The 23646-nt window shown below is 47.0% G+C and overlaps 2 protein-coding genes across 5 annotated transcripts in view; both read right to left on the reverse strand.

Annotated features, from left to right (window-relative positions):
* CRTC1 (CREB regulated transcription coactivator 1) overlaps positions 1-3212 on the reverse strand; it is a 59335-nt gene extending 56123 nt beyond the window's left edge. For both annotated transcript variants that reach the window (XM_074977950.1, XM_074977949.1), the window contains exon 1: positions 3078-3212. In XM_074977950.1, coding sequence (XP_074834051.1) covers positions 3078-3203 — 126 coding nt within the window. In that variant the 5' untranslated portion in view covers positions 3204-3212. The remainder of the gene's footprint in view (positions 1-3077) is intronic.
* A 15365-nt stretch (positions 3213-18577) lies between these two features.
* Positions 18578-23646, reverse strand: part of KLHL26 (kelch like family member 26) — a 28320-nt gene continuing 23251 nt past the window's right edge. For all 3 annotated transcript variants that reach the window (XM_074978577.1, XM_074978578.1, XM_074978579.1), the window contains one exon: positions 18578-22642. In XM_074978577.1, coding sequence (XP_074834678.1) covers positions 21064-22642 — 1579 coding nt within the window. In that variant the 3' untranslated portion in view covers positions 18578-21063. The remainder of the gene's footprint in view (positions 22643-23646) is intronic.

Below are 23646 nucleotides of genomic sequence, written 5' to 3' on the forward strand. Positions count from 1 at the left end.
ATTGCATAAACAGGTAGAAGAACAACTCAGAAAAGCCTTTGTGTGTGTATGCACAAGTGTTACCATCACAAGTCTTTGCTTTTGCTGCAATCAATAACACCATGGTAAACACTGCAAAAAGACAATTACTAATCATGAAAAAAAAACTGGGCTGGTTCCACAAACTGAATCAGAATAACACATTTTCAAACTGACAGCAAAGTGTGTGGTTGCCAAGTGAAATTGAGAGCAAACGGTAAGATTGTACTTAACCCTTTTCATACTGCATTTTAAACAAATGTAATGAAAAATCTACAAAGGAGACATTTTGATCAGCTATTTTGTCAAAATTTCAATCACTTCAGAACCCAAAATCCTGTAATAAGTTACTCAGCATGGGTCACTTTCTCAGTGATTAGCTTCCTTAAAACTAAATAAGAGTTCTATCTACAAAATTCAGACTGGGCTCTTGAACAGCAAAATTTGGATATGTATGTATCTGATACAGTGATTTTTATCTGTCCTTACTGTATCCAAATAACTCATCTGTGACTGCTCAGTACTGAATATTATCCTTGACTGCGCACATTTTAAGTATGTTTCGGAATGTTGTCTCTCAAGAAGAGTCAAACCCTGAAAACTATCCGGAGGGTTAAAAATTACAAAGCATGTATATATTTAAATAGATTCTCTACAAAATCCAAATATTCAGGATACTAGCAACACAAGGAATAAGATTCAGATAACAGCAAACATCACTAAACTGTTTTTTGGTATGCCCTCAACTAACACCCAGAGTAACTTCACACAGCATCCTCTATTAAAGATCAACAAATAGTATTACCTGAACTACGTAACCACACACCATAGTAAGAGCTAGCTGATAAAAGAAATATGCTTTTGTTTTATTGGAGAGACAAGGTGGGTGAGAGAATACCTTGTACTGGACCAAGCTCTGTTGGTGAAAGAAAGACATCTGTTTTAATAGTAACAGAGAGATAGCTGTGTTAGTCTACATTTTATCAAAACAAAAAAGGCAGTCCAGTAGCACTTCAAAGTCTAACAAAATATTTTTTTAGGTGGTGAGTTTTTTTGGGACAGACCCACTTCTTCAGACCATAGCCATACCAGAACAGATGTCTGTTCTGACAGTTGTTTTAAGCAAGTCAATAAACAGGTATTTACACTCTTCTGATAACAAAGAATATAAAGTAATACAGTAAATTCAACAATATGTTGTCTTTCTTAGTACCAAAGGGCTATACACAGGCTTGCGCTTTTTTTAAACTTAAAGCAGCATCAAAAATGTTGACACACACAAGCTGAAGACATTAAAAAAGATAGTTCACATACTCTGTCCTTCAACCATCCCTAGATCTAAACCAGAAAAATCCACTAGCAGTCAAAATAGCACTCCTGGCAAGCACTGAAGATGTATTCACTACCCTAATTTCTAATTGGCTACGTCCACACGAGCCCCAAACTTCGAAATGGCCACGCAAATGGCCATTTCGAAGTTTACTAATGAAGCGCTGAAATGCATATTCAGCGCTTCATTAGCATGCGGGCGGCCACGGCACTTCAAAATTGACGCGCCTCGCCGCCGCGCGGCTCGTCCCGACGGGGCTCCTTTTCGAAAGGACCCTGCCTACTTTGAAGTCCCCTTATTCCCATCTGCTCATGGGAATAAGGGGACTTCGAAGTAGGCGGGATCCTTCCGAAAAGGAGCCCCGTCGGGACGAGCCGCGCGGCGGCGAGGCGCGTCAATTTTGAAGTGCCGTGGCCGCCCGCATGCTAATGAAGCGCTGAATATGCATTTCAGCGCTTCATTAGTAAACTTCGAAATGGCCATTTGCGTGGCCATTTCGAAGTTTGGAGCTCGTGCAGACACGGCCATTGTGTGTTTCTCAAAGACAGCCCAAGACAAGGAGGAGCTGGAAGTGCACTAATTAGCTCTAATAAAAGTATAATAGAAAAAAATATGATGTTAAATGATGTTAACTTCGTGCATTCATAGTTTCTATTTATTTTCAGTATGGCATACACAGGCCTTCTCTACATCCTCTTGGGTCTGAACTCATCAGATAAAGTCTAGTTCAGCTGCAAGCTACTCAAGGAAGGGACTTCACCTTTCAGTATTTTATAAAGTCAAAGGAAGCTTTCAGCACTTTACAGAAGGCAACAAGAAAACAAATGCATATTTACACTGACGGACAAGGATCAGATCGTAAACTTTTTGTGAGACAGACAACGCCTTTCTGTATGTTTGCACAGAACCAAGCATAAAAGCGCCTGAACTTAGATGGATATTATTCTAATACTATTTGAAATCTTCTTATGCACCTACATCCAGATCATGGTCCTCTCATCTCAGTCTTGGCTCTCACTTACACAGTGATGCTCATTATTACTCCTAGATACAGATTCTATCCAGCAGTAATAACCTACTTCTGTTCATCAGGAGAGCATCATGGAAACCACCAAAAGCTGGACAGGGAAAAGGGCCTGCAAAATCCCCATGCCATAAATCCAAACAGTCACCACTGTTCCGTGAGCTACCCAAATACATGGCGCACCCCACCATGTGCAGTAATGGGGAAGAAGCCTGCGGAACCCCGCTCTCCAGAGGGGAAAATTAAACCAGGTTCGGGATGCACACAGCATCCTCATCTCGGACCAGTCCTGCTGTCAGTGCTCCCGTCTCCCTCAGCCGCCCCCACAGAGGCAGCGGGGTGGGGGGTGTCCACCACCCCCATCTCCCTCAGCCGCCCCCACAGAGGCAGCGGGGGGGGGTGTCCACCACCCCCATCTCCCTCAGCCGCCCCCACAGAGGCAGCGGGGGGGGGTGTCCACCACCCCCATCTCCCTCAGCCGCCCCCACAGAGACGGGGTGGGTGTCTCTTCTGCCCCTCTTCTGCCCCCACCCCACCGAGCGGGGTGTCAATGCCCCCCCCATCTCCCTCGGCCCAACCGCCCCTCCCCCTCCTCAGCACCCCCAGAGGGGGGTGCAGACTGCCCCTCCCCCACCAGAGGCCGTTCGCTGCCCCACCTCAGCCCCCCAAGCGGACACGAGCTGCCCCCTCCCCCGGCTCACTCACCCTGTGGGCCCGGGTCAGGCTCAGGTCCTTCATCACCTCCTCGAAGGCCGCCGTCTCCTCCGCCTGCTTCTGGTTGTGCAGCGCGATCTTCTCGCTGAATTTCCGCGGGTTGTTCGAGGCCGCCATCTTCCCCCGTCCGCATCCCCCTCCCCGCGCCGGAGGGGGAAAGGCGCATGCGCGGGGGGAGGGGCAGGGCGGGGGCTGGGGATCCGCGGAGCCCGGGCCGGAGACGGGGCGAAGCGGGCCGAGGGACGCATGCGTGCGCGGGGCGAAATGCAGAAGACGCCACTGCGCAGGCGCGAACTGCCTTGCCTACCCCCCCGCCCCGTGAGTGGCCCTTTAAAGAGGAGCTGGGCGGGGAAAGGAAGAGGACCAGGTCGGGCACCCTCCCGCGCATGCGCAATAGGGGTAGGCCACACCTTCCTCATTTCCATGCAGCAGGAACAGGTGGGGAGGGGCTGGAGCCACCTGACTCCAACCTGCCCTCCCTTCACCCTACACCACCACCCGGGGAAAGCTTGGAAGAGGGCACCCTGGAGGTGGCAGAGGGGGTGAAAGCTTGGAAGGGGGCACCCTGGAGGTGGCAGAGGGGGTGAAAGCTTGGAAGAGGGCACCCTGGAGGTGGCAGAGGGGGTGAAAGCTTGGAAGGGGGCACCCTGGAGGTAGCAGAGGGGGTGAAAGCTTGGAAGAGGGCACCCTGGAGGTAGCAGAGAGGTGAAAGGTTGGAAGAGGGCACCCTGGAGGTGGCAGAGAGGTGAAAGGTTGGAAGAGGGCACCCTGGAGGTAGCAGAGAGGTGAAAGGTTGGAAGAGGGCACCCTGGAGGTGGCAGAGAGGTGAAAGGTTGGAAGAGGGCACCCTGGAGGTAGCAGAGGAAAAATCAAAGTCCCCAGCCTGTGTTTTAATTAATGTTATGTTTACACCAAGCTCATGAATTTGAGGGTCTTTGTGTCTAGTTTCTGACCGCGTTGCAGTGGGGGGAGGGCAGTGCTCCTGCCTTACTTAGACTTTGTTGTAGAAAAGATAAGCTGGCCCGGTGGATAAGCCAACGGGCTGGGACTCAGGTGAACGGGATGCCCCCCTGGGACCTTACCCATTCGGTGCCCTCATCTCAGCTAATGCCCACAGATATTGTTGTCATACGCAAGACTTAAATCATGGGAGAGCGTGCCCGTCTCATTCAGGCTGGGTTCTTTATATGCCAGGAGCTGTTCAAACATATTGGGTCCATTCAGGACTTTATCTGACTTTTAACTAGTATTTTTAAAATGACAGCACCTAGACAGAGGTGGGCAGTAATTTTTGATGTAGGGCACTCCAAGAATATTGAACCTGCTGAAGAGTTGCACTCTTCTGTGATGCTAGTGGGGGAGGAGCAGGGTCTGGGATGGAGACCAGCCACAGCAGATAGGACAAAGTAACAATGAACGCAACAAGTTTTAACAGTAAACTGTACCGTGGCTTACTGGCAGCTGCCCCCTTCTGTAGGAGAGGGCAGAAGAAGTCAGAGATGTAGAAGCATTACACATACTGTGGTAACCCAGCCCCCCACAAATGCCACTGTATATCCCTCCACCCACCTCAAAATACACCTGACCTTTCCTATATATAAAGTATCCACAAACACACATCCTGTCTGCTCTGTAGCAGCCCCTGCTCTTATGGAAAATGCCCTGGCATCTTTACTGTCAATGCTAAGTGAGCTGGACCTGAAAGGACACTCCAACCCCCTCAGCAAAGTCCATGGACCTCACTGCCTCTGATTTTTGAGAGGATGAGGGATAGAGGTGACTCAGCTCATGGTCTGCAGTTTCAGGGAGTGCAGCTGTTTCAGTCTAGAAACTTGGGCTGCTAAGTCATCCTGGCAGCTGTGTCAATGATGTCTTGGTAGTGTTGAGTGCTGCAATAGGTGAGCTCCAGTCATTCGGCAGTAATAAATCCTGATTGTGCTAGTACTTCCCAACACCTACATGTTGGTCTTTAGACTTCCAACTTGATGTAGCAGCTGAGGACAGTGGGCATCCTAACTTTTTAGTGCTTTGTTTTGTTACATGAACAGTCTGTGCTCTGGTAGCAAGAACCGGGTATTTCGTAATGGTTGACTGGTCAGAGCAGAGGCCTGGGAGACAGAAGATTATTTTGAGCTCAGCTACTCAGTGTTCAGCCTCTGCTAACACACTTCATCTTCTCTGTGCTCCAGGTTCCCTCCTCTCGCTTTGGAGGGAGGGAGGGAGAGAGAGAGAGAGAGACTGACTGAGACTTACTTGCATTTGTAAAACTATGGGAGATGGCAGGATGACATGATGCCTCCGCAAGCACAACATATTATTAGTATTAACAGCAAGGTCATATTTTACCTTGAGACCATTTGCCAATCCCTAGTTAATTTATAGCTTTTGTATTACTAAACAGGAATAAATAGTTAGATAAACAGGAGACTGAATAATTAAATACAGCCCATCAGAGTAAACGGAACTGACTGTACAGTGGTATTAGCAGCATACAACCTGCATAATGGATCTGCAGTGCTAAATACACGCAGATATTTTGTGACTTTTTAAGGCTCATTAACCACACATTTGGTACGGGTGGGAATGATTTGCAAAGTTACTAATTTAAGAACTGCTTAATAGAACTAAGAATATCAAACATCCACAGACCCAAATATCCATCTACTGATATTGACATCAGAAGATTAAATGCTAACTACATGTGATTCAAATTCCTTTCCCCTTTGATGAGCCAACATGGGGTGAAAGACAACCCGTTGCTTAGATTTCATCCCAAAGGCAGCAAAATCTTTCAACTCCACTGACTTCTGCTTTTCTGGTAGTGCCTGGTGAAGGAACACAGGTTTTGTCCAACAGTGTTTGTCTCCCGTGGCTTTGGCTCCATAGACCTGGTATGTGATTGAGAGAATGAGTTACAATGGCTAACCTAGGTTTTGTTCCTGTGCTCACATTCCATGAGTTTAAAATAATTGATTTAATCATCCTTAGGTAATCCTGCAGGAGTTTACTAATGAAAGTGTTTACACAAGAGGAAATGAAAAATTAGTCTCTCAATTGCTAGTAGCAGCTCAACTAGTGGAAGCCTCTTATGGGAAAAAGAAAAAAAAATAGATGAACCATACAGTCATGGTTCAAAAAAAAAAAAATAGGAGGTTGGAGTTATGAAAAATTAACATATCAATTACATACCCAGAAAAACAGACAAGATAGATATTTGATTACTTTTATTTGATATTCAGTGTATATTTGCCTGCAAAGTAAACAGCACACCTGTGCAATTGCTCCTGAATGCTGACATGGGATAGACATGCCTGTCTGCTAAATATGTTACACTGAATAAAACCACAAGAAATGACATTATAGAGTGAGAAGCATTAGCATATCCACTGCATTAATAGCCTGCCAGATAGAAAGCTTGAGGTCAGTGTTCCTGTATGTCTCTCTAGCTGGCATGGTAGCAGTTTTCAGTCTGATATTTACATGGCAAGTATTTGTAAACTTGTTAGAACTTCTTAAATAACACTAAACATTTTATTAAATTTCCTTTACAAAACAAAACAACAACAAAAAAAACAGATTTCCTTGCTTCTGGAGTCTCCCACCCACTCCGAGCTGCACATTGTGAGGTGTGGGTGGCGATCGAGCTACAGCTGAGTGCTGGGCCTGGAAGCCAATATGAAATCTGATTGCATTAAGACTCTGGCAATAAGGCAGTTCAGCCCAGTGCCAGATTTTGCCTTTCCCCCAGCAAATGCTGTGCTGAGTATTTGACAAAATGTGGAGCTTTGATGTGATGAATCTTACTGACATGGGCACATGGCACAGAAATGACCCATACAAGAACACGGGTGGTCGCACTGAAAAACTGCAACAAGGCTGCTCTGGGATGGTAAGGAAACCAGCTAAGAGTCTGGTGTTAGGTTTCGCTATAAGCAAGGCCCTGCTTTAGCTGCAGCCAATGGCAAGTAGTTGGCATTACAACAGTCAGATCTGATGTTAAACTTGCCTCCCTCCTGGCTTGCCCCAGTGTTGAGATGTGGCCTCTCAGGCTGCCTGTTGCGAGGTCTCAGAGCTCTTGTATCCCTCTACCTCTCTCTGTAGAAATGACCATTCTTTACACTGACACGGCATTTTTAGTCTAATGGACACTAGCTCTGAAGGAACTTCCCAGGCTGCCTAGACAGTGGTCAATGCAGCCTTGGCACCCTGAGCCTTAGTCTGTGGTAACTAGATGTGCAGACTCAGCAGAGCAGCCAGAAGTGACTGATGGTCTGTCTAGTCCAGTATCCTGTTTTAGTGCTCAGTACCACATGGTTCAGTGGAAAGGTGCAAGAATCCCCTACAGTGGGCCACTCTGCAATAAAAAGCCACCAGCAGGCATTTGTGCTTTGTCCCAGACAGTTAGCAGGTGGACTGTGCTCTGTGGCATGAAGGTTTGATCCCTGACAAGGGGCAGAAAATGACCCTGGAATTCCTGTCTGCCTAGACTTCAAAAACAGGGTGATGTGGAGACTGGTTTCCTGAGGTGACCTTCTGCCCTGTGCCAGGAGATGGCCAACAGCTACAGGGATACATCTGTTGTCACGGCCATAGCAGGAGCTGGACCAGGGCAAGGAGTGCTGGCACCAGTACTAATACCAAACTAACAGAGACAAGCGAGGCATGCTGAAGCCAGATGCCCTGAGATTCTGTCTCAGGCCAAGGTGGTTTAAGAAGGAACCGAGCTTTACTCATGCAGCCCTGGGAGCTTGGAATGCAGCACGAGAACGTGCAGGATGCGTACACAGGCTGAACAGATGCTAACAAAAAAAAAAAAAAAAAAGTCCAATTAAGAGTTTGAGAGGCACATGCACACCTGAAGCAGAGCACTTATAGGGACATGACTGGAGGAGGAGGAGTACAGGTTGAACCTCTCTAGTCTGAGATGATCTTAGCTAGCTGGACAGTCACTTACCATGTGTAGCCAAGCCCCTCATGCTGCTGTCCTGTCCATAAAATCAGCAGCAACCACACCCATGCTTTTATTCTCTGTAAAATTCCTCCTCCTCCTCCATATAGTTGGTCACAGTAACTCCTCCAGCTACAGAGGCCCAGAACCTCCCACTCCCTAGCACCTTCCCCCTCACTCTCATCTCTTCTCTTCAGCTGCCTTATATAGCCCCTCTGCTCAGGAGTGACGGGCTCACAGCTGCCAGCCCTCAGGCCTGAGTTTGCTCAGCCAGCTACTGTAACCCTCTTCAGGTGGGGCTGCTGTGACAGAGCTCTGGCTCAGGCTCTCTGGCCAGCAGCCTGTCACTCCTGGGTGGGACCAAGTTTCTCACAGTCCCATAAAGTTTGTTTTCAGACACCAGACCTGGCTCTCAGTGTTCTGTGCTGTTGTTTAGCTCTAGTTTATCCCTCAATAAGTTCTCAGAGCCCAGTCACCAGTGGAAGCATTGGCTATGTGCTAGACAATATTGACCTCCTGTGGTCTGGCAAACTCTCTGGTTCAGCACCATTCAGGTCTAATGTTCCCACTAATTTTTTCCACCTGTGGGCAGAATAAATTTTGTTCTGTGCATCAATGCATGTGCAGATGTACACCACAAGTAGAGATACACACTGCTGCCTGTGGGTGCTCTGCTAATCAGCTGTGTGGCACCTGAACCTCTCGTGGGCAATCCAAGCACTCTGCTTACCAGGCACGCTGGTCAGGTCCCCAAGGTGGTGGACTAGAGAGGTTCAGCCTGTATCTCCGTTTGGTTCACATGGCTTAACTTCATGTTTTTACCTGTCCTACTCATCAGCACTAAGGACAGCAAAGTACTGGAAAGCCCAGAAAACCCAAACAGTTCATATGATAACTTGCCCTAAGACAGGACAGAATGTTACCACGAGTGGTTTATTCAGCAGTGTAACCAGATAACTGTTTTCAGACCAACAGGGGTTCCCTTTGAGTGGTTTCCAGAACCAGGCTGCCGTCTTTGTTGAGTACGTCTGAACTTCACTTGACCCCAAGTTTCAGAGAAGCAGAATCTTTAGCAATTAAAAGCCCAGACTCAGCAGAGCATGTATTGCACCTTAAGCACATGCTTCTGGAACTTGAAATAGAATCCTAAATACTAGTCCTTTCCCATTCAGCAAAACAGACTCATCTAGCATTGCCGGGGTCTGGGGGAAGGGGGCTGTACACCCCATCCTGCAGCTTTCCCCTGGGGCTAGCTGGGGTTGGGAGAGGGAGAGCAAGGAGTGCCTGGATTGGGACTTCTCTCAGGGCTGGGGCTGTTGGAGGGGGAGCCACACAGGACACCCACTGACACTCCCTGTAGCCAGCCCAGGGCAGTGGATCCAAAGGGCAGGCTGGGTTGTTGGGGGGTGGACTGCCCCTCTGTGGTCACTCATGAGTATAACTGGCTCTTGTGCTTGCTGCCCCCCTGTGGTCAAGCGTGAGTATAACTATTCCTGCTCTTACCCCTCAGCCCAGTTTGTTTTGTGCTGTTTGATAGGAAACAGTCACATTCCAGGCACATCCCGTTATCCTGGCACAACCAACCCCTGACCTGGCTTTAAGCTGTGATGGGAGGAAGCTGCAATCCTAGCTCTTACCATTTACAAAGAGTTCTTGAACAAATGGACTCACAGAAGGACAGTCAGCGGCACATTTCGAAAAATACAGATATACAGAGAGAGATTCCTGACATGCTTAAGTGCTTTCCTCATACTGGGCCTATGCACCTCAAAATAGGTGCACTTGCCTACCAGCTTCTTAGGATCCCCCTTGCTAGATATGACACATTCATTCAAATTCTATTTACTAGTGTGATGGATTGTAACCCTTGGGAAATTGCCTGAGGTGCTAAGACCCCTCCTTTTCTCTTGGTCTTGTTCAGCCAGGCTCTCCAGCCTTCTCTCATGAAACCAAGAGAAAGGGAGACTCAGACTGGCAGAAAAGTGGGGGCTCAGTGGTGTCTAAGTACCTTCGGTGACTTTCCAGGGGCCTCAGTCTGTCACAGTGGCAGAGTCGAGTAGGATAGCATGCACAGCTTGTTGCCCTGACATGCTGGTGGTGATTTTAAGTGAGTTTTGAGTGTGGTGGCTAGAGATCAGGCAGAGTTTGTTATTTTCTGTTTGTTTATTTCAGACAAGGGAAGCAGGGCCAGGAAAAAATCAAGCAACATGAGTGAAAGTGAAGCTACCAAAAAGTAGGAGGTCTGTAGATTCCGGGCAGAAGGCACACAAGGGACAGCTGGAGTTGAAACAGATGGAAACTGATGAGCAGAAAGCAGTCATGGAACTGAGGCAACTTAAGGCTGGGAAGGAAACGGAAGAAGAGGCAGCCAGGCAGAATTTAGCCCTGGAACATAAACATAAAAGAACGGAAGCTCAGAAGTTAGCCATCAACCAAAGGAAGCATGAACTGGCGTTGCTGGAGTAGAAGAGATAGAACCCCACAGCAGGGGGCTCCATCTCCCCAAAAATCCACAGGCGGGAGAGGTTGTGCCCTACAGACAATGAATCTGGAGATACTGCATCCCTTTGGGAGACTGTGAACAGTGTGGACACACTGTTTTGGCATAAGTTTTGTTTATTTAGGTGCTTCCTTGTAGTGTGGATGCGTTATTCTGGAAGAGTTTATTTTGGAATAATAACTGTAGAATAAGCTATGCCAGAATAACTGTGTAGTAGAGACAGAGTGTGAGAGTCAGACTCTGTGACACAGACTGAGTGTGTGCTGCAGTGTGTACATGACAATGACTGTGTCTGTGGCACAAACTGGATAGGAGTGAAAAAGAAGCTCCAGCTCCCTTTGAAATGCTGCAGGAGCACTGTGCACCACTCTACAAGTGACTCAGAGGGAGTATGGGCAGGGCAGAACTGACTGCCTCAAGCCCTGCTCCTTCTGCCCTGGCCCTGGCCCTGGCCCTGCCCCTTCAGGACAGAGAGCCTTGTCCCCCTCCCACCCTGCCCCTGGGCCTGCAGTGCCTCTCAGTGCCATGCCTCAGGCAGTTTGCCACTTACCACACAGGATGCATAGAGGTTGCCACTCTGCAGCCAGGCTGTAAATGCACAAAGGATGAAGGCAGTCAGGGTGAATGGCAAGAAGCTTCCTTCCTGGACAGATACTGAGGCAGCAATGTTTGTGGCCATGAGAGACCGGATTCAGGCGAAAGGCACACAACTGGCACAGCCTTGGTTAGTGGGTTGTCACAACATCCTTGTGCCTTTGGCAGAGGTACACATGGAAACTCTGGATGTGCAAACTGTGCTGAGCATGGCAGCATTGCCGCAGATCCCCACACAAATTCTTCTGATGTTTTCATGTGGCTAGAACTGTCTGGGGGGTGTGATGCTGGAACCCAGTGGGGAGTAGCACAGCTACAGAAAGTGCAGAGGAAACAGGACAGTGTCTCTTTAATTCCTCTCCAAAGCGATTTGCTACAAGGGGTGAAGTGGACAGAACCAGATCCTGTCCGGTGGCTGTCCGCTGGGGGTGGGAACGTTTTGCCTGATGGTAGGGAGTCTGTGCATGTTGCTGGCTTCCAGAGGTTAAGCAAGGAACAATCCTGCTCTAGAATGCACTGGAACACGTATCTGGGCGGGAGGCCTTCAGGGGGACAGTGGGGTCCAAGAAGCTGCTGCAGGGGACGAGGTAACTGGAAAACCAGCTCTATTTGAAGGAGAAGGGTACAGAGCTGGCCAACAAAGGGTGCGTCATGGCTGGGGGCCTACAGCTGATCGGGGGCATGTTACCTTGAATGGGGCCCAGAGAACAAGGTTCAGAAGGAATGGCAGGGTACAGGAATGTCTCCCCATTTTTCACAGCGAAGTATTTGCTCAGAGATCTGCATCTATCAGCCCAAGCACCTGACCTGTGGCTCACGTTTTGAGGACCAGCTGTTTATCTGACCCTGGGAGGGGAGCAGCCCTGCAGCTGGGTGACAGTGTGTATCTCCATCCAGGTCCCACATTTGGAGCAATGTCTTTCCTGCTATACTTTGAAAATCTAACTCTGGTTCCTTTAGGCAGAAGAGGGATTCTTCCAATGGTCTTACGTCTATGCTCATGCTAATGAACCACCTGATGAAGAAGGGCAGTGACAGTCACTTCCCTGAATCTCTCCTGGGTGACCACCCAAGTGCTCAGCCTATAGGGAACACTGGTCATGGGACACATGGCTTGTGAAGGACTCTACCTAAACAGTGTCTAGGGTGAGAGAGAATTATTTGTAACCAGTGTTCCCTGCAAGCTGAGTGCTGGGGACGCTGCCCAGGAGAGGTTCAGGTGCCCCCCAGCTGATTAGCAGAGCGCCCCCAGCTGGCAGCCTGTGTTTCTACTAGAGGTGCACATCCGCACGGGCCCTGGGGCATGTAACAACATTTATTCCACCCATGGATGGAAAAAATTAAAGGGAACATTGTTTGTAGCCTGTTTTTAGCATCTCTAGCTTCGACTGTGCTCTTTGTTTTATTTTCTTGGGAATTGGCTTTGCTCCGTTTGTGATCTCTTTAACCACTTAGAATACACTGTTTCCCAGTTGATGAACTTCTTTCTGGTTTACAGTACAACTCAGCTTATGTAATTTCTATCTGGCAAGGGGTGAGCGGCTGCATGTGCCTTCCTTCACAAAGGGGAAGGCCAACTTCACATAGCTTTGCATTTGTACCCCAAGAGAGAGGAAGCGAACATCAGGGTACTGCAGTGACTCCCGTAAGACGGGCCCCTCCAGAGCAGATCTCAGGGTCTGTATCGGCAGCAGAGTGGGGCCTTGCTCCAGTGTTTTGCTACAGGAGGCTGGAGAACCTGGCTCAGCAAAACCAAGGGAAAAAGGGACCCAGGCTGGCAGAGAAGAGGGGGTTCAGTGAGGTCTAAGCACCTGAGGTGACGTCCCCAGGGTCCTGACATGTCACAGCTGATACATAGCCACAGCAGAGCCTAGTTACTTGTTTTGCACTATGGGAATCCCCACCTGCAAGCCACTAGCCAAAGCAGAGTTGTCACAAGGCTCCTGAAGGGCTTTACCTGCTCAAGGCTTGCTTCCTCTGAAATCCAACAAGAAGGTATTCATGCCCTGGTGCAAAGGCTGGAACATTTTCCATGTTATTGCTACACACGGAGTGATAAGTACAGGTATCCTCCACCCCACCTCACCAGCTCCAGGCCTAGAAGACAAACAACAGCTTTCCCCTGGGCTCAGGTGACCTATGAGTCTCAAAACTTGACAGAGGAAACCTCAAACACAACACCAGGGCCATATGGCAAGCAGAGAAAGGCTACGGCAGGTAATACAGCCTGACTGTCCTAGTTTACACAAGTAATAAAGAAGCAATACATTCTTGTTAGGTTGGGGGTGGGGGTGAAGAGGGGCAGCCTTATTTAGGATTTTCAAGTCAACCATTTCCAACTCCATCTTCCACGCGGGGAAACAAGTACTTTACGTGGATTCTCTAATCCATCTCAAAGTGATGTGTGTTGTCCTAGACAGAAAGGGGCAGGGTAAAATGTCCCTCCCCAGACAAACAGAAAGCCTTTCCACCTAGGTGGTTATAGTTTGTCCATCACTGTGGTATCTGACTGTGTTCACTTCCTAGGAAGCCAACAATATGCATATCTAAATCCAAAATCCTTTCCACAAATTCTATCCCACGCGCCTGGTTTAAGTACACGAGCTGCATTACTAACCAGGTGTGTCTCCTTCAGCCTCAGTGAAATTTACAGATTTATTTATGCACCAGTATCATAATGCTGCCATTAGCAAGCTTACTTTGAACACAAGATTTCCACTCAGCAAGGGTTGTTGAATCAGTACGTCTGTGCCCTCTAAGGCTGCAGGTTTAACAGGACTCCAGTTTTGAGATCCTAGCCTGCAGTGCACTGGTGGATTAAGGAAAAATTATGCACTTAAACCAAAACAATGCTGTGCTTAAAGAGACACAGAGCAGTGGTCTGTTCAGAAAGTTACCAGTTAACTAGCTGTAAAAAGCCCAATTCCAAAGCAATGACTTGAAGATTATATGTATCACTAGTTGTCTATGGGGCTAAAATATGCTCTGGTTGTGTTAATTTGGAATAAATCCAGATTTAAACCTGTGTAACCAGAAACAGAGATTGGCCCCTGGCCTGCCTAAACAAGTGAACAAGGTTTTGTTTTATTTTGTAGAAGTCACAGAAATTGCTCTACCTAATTAGGAGACAGGGACCTGGGCGTGAAATTGCAGTTGAGAATCCTCAGGGAGGAAGGCACGAGGCTTTGATTTGCTCTCTGAAGTAAATAAACGGTGAAGGCTTCTGTTATAGCAGTTTGTCTGGTTTCCATTTCTGTTCACAACTCTGGGCTCCCTAGTCCTTGGGCACTAAATCTTTACTCTTTCTCCTCCAATCTGAATCTAATTTCAGGCTGCAGATGAAGCCAGTTTGGCAGCTGTCTTCAAGCTGCTCCTTGCCAGACTCCACTGCTGAGGCCTCAGGCAGAGTTGGCACGCTTTGTGGGATAAACAGGGTTTGAACTGTCATGAAGCTAATCTCACAACTGGCCCACAAAGATACGGTTCCAGCCATCACTGTGCGCCTCCCTTCCATTTAAAAAGTCAACTAAAAAGTGACAGACTTGTACGCTACGGAGTTTGGGATGAGGATGGCGTGATGTTATCCGATTGAAATATTTCATTGTCTGATTAAAAGGTGACACATGCCCAGAAAGGGTCAACCAGCTCATAGACAGAATGCTCCAGGGTCGACCTGTTGGGAAGATGCTAGATGGCAAGGGGGGCTGTTACATTAGGCTGGAACATAACTTTGAAATACAAACTGGCCTCATTAGAGCAGTAGGATGGTAGGTGGTCTTGCTCCAGTCTTACAATGTGAACAATCTTTGTTAACTAGGGCTTTGATTCAAGGTCAGAAGGGAATGTTAACATTTATGATGAAACTTGATGGAAGTAGCATGAGTGTTTATATTTCTCTCTGCAGGTCCTGGTAAACTGCATGTGAACTGTTTAATGGATAAATTACCTTGTGCAAACTGCCATGAGGTTTGGCAGACGGAAGCTTGTATCAAAAGACGACTGTGCTCTCCTAGGCCAAGAAGCTGCTGCTGCAGTATTATAATGTCTCATTTTTTGTCTCTTGTCTGCTGTTGGGGAAAGCTACAAGCCATAAGAAATGAGATCCTGGGAACCCTGGTGCCCCTTTAATGGACAGACTTAGTGTCTTGGATCTGTATGAGGTTTCATGCAGGGAAATCTAAGCCACAAGGAGCGAAGTCACAGCCACTGGTTGGAATCACCTGGGATATGGATTCTGGGTTATAACCACAACCTAAATTCTAAAAGAACTACAAGGTCACCATCTCCCTTATGTAACAGAACCTCAAGAATTGAACTCACATGTATGTACATCCATCTTTCAACCAATACTTTTTTAAAATAAATTTTAATTTACTTAATAAAAATTGGCTACAAGTGTGCGTTTGGGATAAGGTCTGTTATATTCACTGACTTGGCAAGTAATGTGGCCAATCCTTGGGGATGAGGAGAATCTTGTTCTGCTGGGTGTCTGGTGGCCTGAAGCTGGGTGCTTTAAGGGAAGTGTGTGGTTTGGACTCTGATTGACCAGTAAAGTCACAGAGAAGCTGTTTAGGAGGTGTTCTTGAAGAGACAGACTCTAAAATACATAGTAGATGCCAAACTTGGTCAACAATAACATTGGAATAGCCACCAGCTTTTGGGACTGGCTGTCCCATTTGTTGCAGTGCACCCTAACTGAGTGGCCCCAGCCAGCTCCCACAGGCCCCCGCTTTATCACAGACAGAAAACCAGGAAGCTTGCACCTGACCTGCCAGGTGAGTAATATGCCCTGGCAGGATTTAAAATCCACAGCCCAAAACAAGAGTTCCCACAACAAATGGAATCGGGGAGGTTGCTTTTCCATTAAAGACATGTCCCAGGGACGATCTTGCAGATTGAATTTCTTCCCAACAAGTCATAAAAACATAGGGCTGGAAGGGTCTAAAATGATCAAATGGCAGCAAAGGCTGTTAGGACTCATTGCTGGACAAGCTGCTACATACAGCCACAGTATTGGGACAGACGTCCACTGGTTTTAAACAGCACTTTAGATTTATTAAGTAATGCTGTTTGTTCCTAAGGCACCTGCAGTGGAGAGCCCTGATGATTCAGACTAATGACAGGAGGCCTACTGTCACAAAAATTGGTCACAGAAGTCTGCTAACAAACATGACTTTAAAACCCCAGAGTGCGTTGTAGAGTATATTTTGACCATTCATTCTGGGAAAAAAGTAGTCAGATGTAAAAATCATTTGTGTTTCATAAATAAGCAGCTTTCAGCAGTGGAGCTCAAAGCATGTTACAAAGGGGACTAGTCTGATTATTAATAGAATATGACCTCATAAGACAGACCCTCCCCTTCAGGGGCTGCCACAGGCTCAGTCAGCAGAACAAGTGATGCTAGATCACCCTTGATATAACAGGAAAGGCGGGGCTGGCAAGAAACTCTCGGGAAAGGCCCTGGGGTTTGCTTTCAGAGGATACTATGGGTGCCTGTGTTTCATTTGGCCTCTGAAGAAGGGTAGGTGGGTTGAAGTACAGGCCAATGGACAGGTGCGGGAGTGTCTGAATTAACGGACCATGGCTTGTCATTTGTCACCTACTATATATTTTAGAGAGTCTGTCTGTTCAAGAGCTCCTCCTAACCAGTAAGAACAGGGATCACCAAATTCAGGGTACAGATTCCCTTTATCCCAACTTAAAGCAAGGTGAGGGTTGGGTTGTGCCAGGAAAATGGAAAGAGACAGGCGAAGCTCCATACATAGGAAATACACCCCCCCCACCCTGCTCTGTAGAGAGACACTACAGGCCATTTCCCTTTGTTGCTGTCAGGGAGCCAGGAGAAAATGCACAAACTTAATTAAGGATCTGAGCAACACTGGATAAATGTACTAGTTTTAAATAAATAGCAAGATATATAAAATAAAATAGCTCCTGTCATTAAACCTTTGAGGATTGGGCTGAACTAGCTGGGATAGATTTGTGAGCACAGGCCTGACTGGGGAGTTAAGTGAGAATTGGCGAGATTTTGTTGGAGAGAGGAACTTTAAAATAAGACTACAAAGCAGACAGGGTTGGGAAAGTATTAAACGACACCACTGTATGACACAGACACTGCCAAGAGTTTCAGTTTTTCATTACAGTTCTAAGGCTATTGCCAGGCCCATAAAAGGTAAGAAGACAGAGGCTGTTAGCCTGCCTGATAGTGCCCTGTGCTCCTAGTGGGGACATGCCTGTGCTGCAAACAGACCGAGAACTAATGCCATTTTGCTTTTACCGCTCCCCAGCTGTTCAAGTATATTTTAAAAATGGGCCAAATCAGCTTTTGCCCTGTAATGTTTATTGCTGCTTTCAATCTAACAAATGACTCAAAGTGCAATCTAACGTGTTTGGCTTTGTTCAGTCTTTGCGGGGAGAGGTTTCCAGGCCAATGGCTGTTCACGCATAGTTCAGCTCAGCCAGCTAAACCTGGCCACTGAGGAGCTCTGTAACACCACCAAACATGAAGCAAATCCTTTCTCTCCCCCAGAATCAATTCTGCTCATATCTGCATATTTATGCAGAACCCATCACTATGGCATCAAGCAGGGGACTCTACTCTTATGGGCACAAAGCCAGGGAGGTCAGGGCAAAAGGAGGCATCTGCATTGAAATGGACCTATGCTACTTTTCAGTAGGGAGATGGTTTCCAAGCAAACTCAAATAGCAGATGACGGGCTTGAAGCAGAAAGGGTGGATGAACCTGGCCCTTTTGCCCTCCTGGAGGCTCTTGGGCTGTGTCTACACGGGCACAAATCTTTGCAATAGCCATATTCTGAAGATTAGTAATGAGGCACTGAATTGAATATTCAGCGCCTCATTAGCATTAGGACACTTCCAGCCACGGCACTGCGAAAGCACCACTTTCGAAAGCACGTGGCTTGGCGCAGCTACACGGGGCTCCTTCTCCAAAGGACCCCGCACCTTCTGAAATCCCCTTATTCCGATCACTGATCAAAATAAGGGGATTTCAAAAGGTGGGGGGTCCTTTCAAAAAGGACCCCGCTGTAGCCCCGTGCTTTTGAAGTGCCATGGCCAGAAGCATCCTAATGCTAATGAGGCTCTAAATATTCAATTCAGCTCCTCATTAGTAATCTTCAAAATACAGCTATTTCGAAGATTTGTGCCCGTGTAGACACAGGCTTTAAGACTCAAAGTTGTTGAGCTGTACATCCTAGCACCAATATTGTTGTCACCTATTTATTCAAGTAGCTTCTACCCAGCAAAGAACCCAGTTTGTTTTCAGGGTAACAGAGCTTAGGCATGCAACAGCTCTGAGCCATTGCTAGGTATTGTACATGAGCAAACCAACTTTTATTACTGGTGTGCAAGATATGTATTTTCCCAAGAGTGTGGCTAGTTTCTTTTAAATTAAGAACAGCTGAAATGTTGAAAGTTAACATTATGAAAAATAACTTTATTTGTATGTAGATCTATAAAAAGAACATTCCATTCACACACAGACGGAGCATACCACTGCTCTGCCAGCAATCTCCAGCTGGAGAATCAGGAAAGCACCACCCTAGCACCAATTCCACGTGGGACTGGAAGGAGAGTACAGTGATGAGGCTAGTACAGTATGTATGTGGCAGGCTACAGTACATCTGATTAACTGATGCCTTCAGTGGAAGGGCTTTTTATAGCCCTCCATGAAAGCGGCCACACTTCCAAATGGACACCCCCCTCCATAAAGGTAATTTTCAAAAAGACGACCCCAAGAATGCATTTTTCATAATTTCTAAACTATATTTCTCTTCTCTGTCCCAGCAACAATTTAACAACCACTGAAGCTTGAAATGAACCATTTTTTTTCCATTAGCACCAGGTGCCCACCTCATTGCTGAAGCAGGCTCCCTGATTTGTTTAGTGCAGGGTAGTTGTGAGCGCTGAGAATATGCACCTTGGCTTACAATCAGAGGCTCGGCCCTGCATTGCTGGCATAGAAAGAGTAGTTATAGGACCATTAGAAAAGAAAAATTAAGGACAAGCACTCAAGTGTTCCTTGGTGAGGAACCCCCTGCAAAGCCACAAGGACTTCACACCCAGAATGAAAAAAGGCAGCTGGCCTTTAGTAAAACCCCAACTTCTGACAAACATACATAGGGAGGGCCTGTTAACAAAAAGCGTTCTAGTGCTGTGTTCTTTTAATATTTTTTTCCTCTTGCATTTTGTCCATTCATTGGGCGAGTCGCCTTTTCTGCAGCATCTCTCGTACAGCCACAGCATCGTAAGCACAAGTACAGGCAACAAGGGGTTGTTAGTGAACTGCTGCAGTGCCAGCCTGGGGAGCTTGAAATCTTGCAGGAAAAAACAGGGTGCTTTATTTTTATTCACTCTTCAGTGGCAAAAGGGAAGGAAGACAATTAAATTTTCATTGGGTTGTCTTAACAGTGAACGCATGTCAGATCATGTGGCTTAGCTGGGTAACATACATTCTCTCTGTATCATGTATTCAAATATTTGAATGTAAATCCTAGAGAAAGAGCTTAAAATGAATTTGATTTATGCTTCATCACTTGGGCAGAAAGAGGTCTGATCAATGATAGATTAGCAACACCCATTTTATATTCCCTATAGACCATGAGGGCCCAGCATTTGTGTGTGTTTCTGAAAATTTTGCATACACCCACAAGAAATATAATGAAGCCCTTCACACAGTATTTCTGATGAAAGTAAAAAACTTTCAGTGCACCAGCCAGTCAGTTTCCTTAGAAAATGGTCCTGCCAAAAAGGACACCTGAGAAGTCTGATGCACAGAAAAACAAATCTATTTCATATTCAATCTCTAGTTGAATGAAACATTGGGAACAACAGAACTCTGCATTTCATAGATTTCTGTTGGGTTAGGAATGGATATTTCTTATTCATAGATGGGGGAACCTTTTAGCAGTAGGAGATGCACCACCTGACTCTTTGGTTGGTGTGGGTGAATCTGCCTAGGGGAGGGGAGAAAATGAGATCAAAGAAGAAAGAGATGAAGCCCTAGTAAGTAGCTCTGGGTGTTCTCTGCCTACAACATCAGGATGGAGACAGCTACCATTACCATTGTTCTTACTGCTGGGTCTGTCACATGCTTTACTGGCAATTGTGAAAATCATGAATGTTTAGATTCAATTAATGTCCTCAATCTCCTGGCAAGCTGCCAACATGGCCCCTTTGGGTTCCAAAGTCTGGGCATCTTAAAGGGGAGTTTTGTTGAGTAGGACATTATGTGATGGCTATCTGGAGGGGTAGCTTCACCTCAACTGTCTCATGTGGCAAAGAGCAAACAGAACCGACCGACCTCAGTGGTCGGAGATAACCTGTATTCTATTAGTGGAAAGGAAAAAAAAAATCTCATACCTTGGGAAGCCAGGAAGGTGCATCATAACCAAAGCCCCCTGATTTGTCCAGTCCCAGCATCCCCTTATTGCTTTATGTTATAAAGAATTTGATTTTGCTTTTTAACAAACAAAATGACACAAGTCTCCATCCACACAGGAGTTTTGGGAAACATGAAACATTAATGAAGTCACATGGGAACTCACCTAAAACATCCCACAGGGCTTAAGAACAGCCACTGCCGGCAATGCATGATGTTGTTAAAAAGAGGGGCAGAGTAATGCATCCTGCCCCCCAAAACAACAAGGAACCTAGACTACCTGCAGCACACGACAAGTCTAACTGGCCAACAAGTGCTTCTGATAGAAGACACTATCAGAATGCTACAGAAGAGGCAGCGGAGGTTTCTTGAAGAAGGGAATGCAAACTGTTTTCCTCCTTCCTTCCCTCCGGTCCCTGCTCCCTCCCCCAAACCCCAAAAGCACACAATGCTATTTGCAAACAAAGGGAAAACATACAGTCCTGAGAACATGCAACACATGAGAGGAGCTCACTGCCACCACAGTAACACCTGGTTATCTCTGGGTTATTTGTGGTAGAACAACAGGAGCACATGCTATGCCAGCAAAAGACTCTGGGAAATGCAGGTCCCTTTCCCATTCGTCTGTTTCTGTGTTATACACTTGCACGATGCTTGTGACGTTGTTCAGGTGCCAGTTGTACCCTCCCACAATATAGATCTTCTTTTCTAACAAGCAACAACCAGCTTCTGATTGTCCTGCCCGCATAGGGGTCACAGTTGTCCATTGGTCAGTTTCAGGCACATAGTATTCCACAGCCAATACATCAAAACACCGGTCCACGTGGTCCATGCGCCCTCCTAGGGCATAAATCCTCGTGTTCGCACTGACCATGGCATGCAGTACTCTGGGTTCATTCATTGGGGTTTTAAACTCCCACTGATCAATGGCTGGGTCATAACAGTGCAGAGCTTTTTTGTCTTCCACCGAGATTCCATACCCACCTGATATGTACAGCCTGCCCCCCACTGTGGCCCCAGCATGCCCCCATGTCCTCCGTTTGAGGGAGCACACATAGGTCCACTCATTCTTTTTGGGACAGTACTTCTCCACTGAGGCCAGGCTCCCCGACCGGTTCCTCCCACCCGTGGCATACACCATGCCATGCAAGACGTTCAGCTGAAATTGTATCCGACTCTCTTGCATGGCTTGGATGCGCAGCCACTGGTTCAAGTGGGGGTCGTAGCGGTAGCAGATATCGACCGCTCCCTCACCACTGCGGTACTGCAGATGCTGCCCCCCCACCACATAGACAAAGTTATCGAGCACTGCCACACAGGCATGGCTGCTGCCCACCTCCATCTCTGTGAGCTCCTTGAATTGACGCACACTGGTGTCTGGCAAGTAATACACTTTGCTGCTCACAGTCCGATCATTGTCGGTGTATGGGGTGCCGCCAAAGGTGATTAGGGACAGGACATCCGAGCGGATGGTGGTTCGAGGAGACTGCATCTCATGCTGGCGGAAGGGCAGGATCTGATAGTTGAATGCCTCCAGCAAATACTGTCGGCACAGGACGTCTTCCACCATGATATCCAAGGTCTGCACACTGTCCACCAGCTCAGAGGATTTCATGAGCGGGAAGCGAATGTGGCACAGCACCTGGCTGGCATTGGCACGGCGGGACTGGTCATACTGCAGCCACCGGATGGCAGCACGGAAGAGGTCTATCTCACTGCAGCTCTTCAGTTTGTTGCTCTGCAAGAAGAAGACCAGGCGTTCCAGGGGCAGGTGGAGAAAGTCCTCTTCCTCAGAAATCTGAAGGAAGTGCCTAAAGGTGAAGGCATCCACCGATTCCTTCAGAGACGCAAGACTAAAGGTGGTGGCCATCTGCCCAATATTGAGACACGTTTCAACACTCATCGCTGACTTCAGGAACTCTTCACAGAGCTCCACCACAGGCACCATCTGGAGGAAGACCGCAGCGCCCAGCACATCCTGAATACAATCAAGATCAAGAGTCACTTCGGCGCTATAAGCAAAGTCTATTATGTGTTTCAATCCTTTTGCGGACACCCCTTTCAGCTCAATCACATCTTGGCTGCTTTCTCTCATCCCTCCCGTGAACATCGCCCTGAGGATCAAGAACACAAAAGAAATGGGTGTGAGCAAAGTGATGCACTGTCTATCTTAACACTTTTTGGGAGTGGCATGCAGGTTGGTAATCAAAGCACAGCATCTTGAAAGGCCCAATTGCTCAAGAGAAATGGGAGCATGAAATAACGGCTACAATCCATGGGACGTACAATGAAGCTAAGGAGGAGATATTCTAGTTAGATTTAAAAAAAAAAAAAAGTCTCAATCCTTGCACTGGCACAAGATGGAGCAGGTAGCACCAATGCTGTAGCACTCCAATAAAGTTCTAATCACAAAGGCAGACACTACAAATTGCCTGACCCATTATAGCCCCTTGTTTGATGGCCTACAGCAAAGAAAAGCACCTTAAGTAACTCATGCTGAAATTTAGAAACAACAGTTGTAGCTTTAGCAACATTCACACTTTCAGTGAGCCTGCAAAAATGATCAGGTTGCCGCACATCTACGTTCCTGATTTGCAAATGCAAGTGAGGATTTTGTGTGAGCAATGGGCCTGCACAGATTTCTACTGGCATTTGGAGATTCAACCTTGCTTTGAGTTTACATAGAGCTGGGTATTTCAAAGAAGAGTTCGGTTTGGCCCAATGTATTGTGCATGATATGATTGGTTTTAAAGATTCTGGACACCAAGAGAACTTTGCATTTGACTGCTAATCTCAGTGCAAGGATCAGACATCTCTCACGTGTAAAATTCCATTTGGTGATTGAGAGAACTGCAGAGTGCATGCTGCTGGCCAGTCATGAAGACATCCTGCCAATAGCTAACCCCAGCCTACTACAGCTATCTCTCTTAGGCTCTCTCCCCTCTAGGAGAGCAAGCCAGCAGTTGCAGAGTCTTATACTTCACAGAACTATCTGAATCAAGCCTCTTATAGAATTTTAATTGTTTTTATTGGAAGAGGTTGAGAAGTATTTAGCAACAGGCATTTACTCCAGTTACGTACTTAACTGCAAGCTAGTGCAGCCAGACTGCTGGTTTTG

The sequence above is a fragment of the Carettochelys insculpta genome, chromosome 27 (genome assembly GCF_033958435.1).
Source record: "Carettochelys insculpta isolate YL-2023 chromosome 27, ASM3395843v1, whole genome shotgun sequence".
NCBI classification, from domain to species: Eukaryota; Metazoa; Chordata; order Testudines; family Carettochelyidae; genus Carettochelys; species Carettochelys insculpta.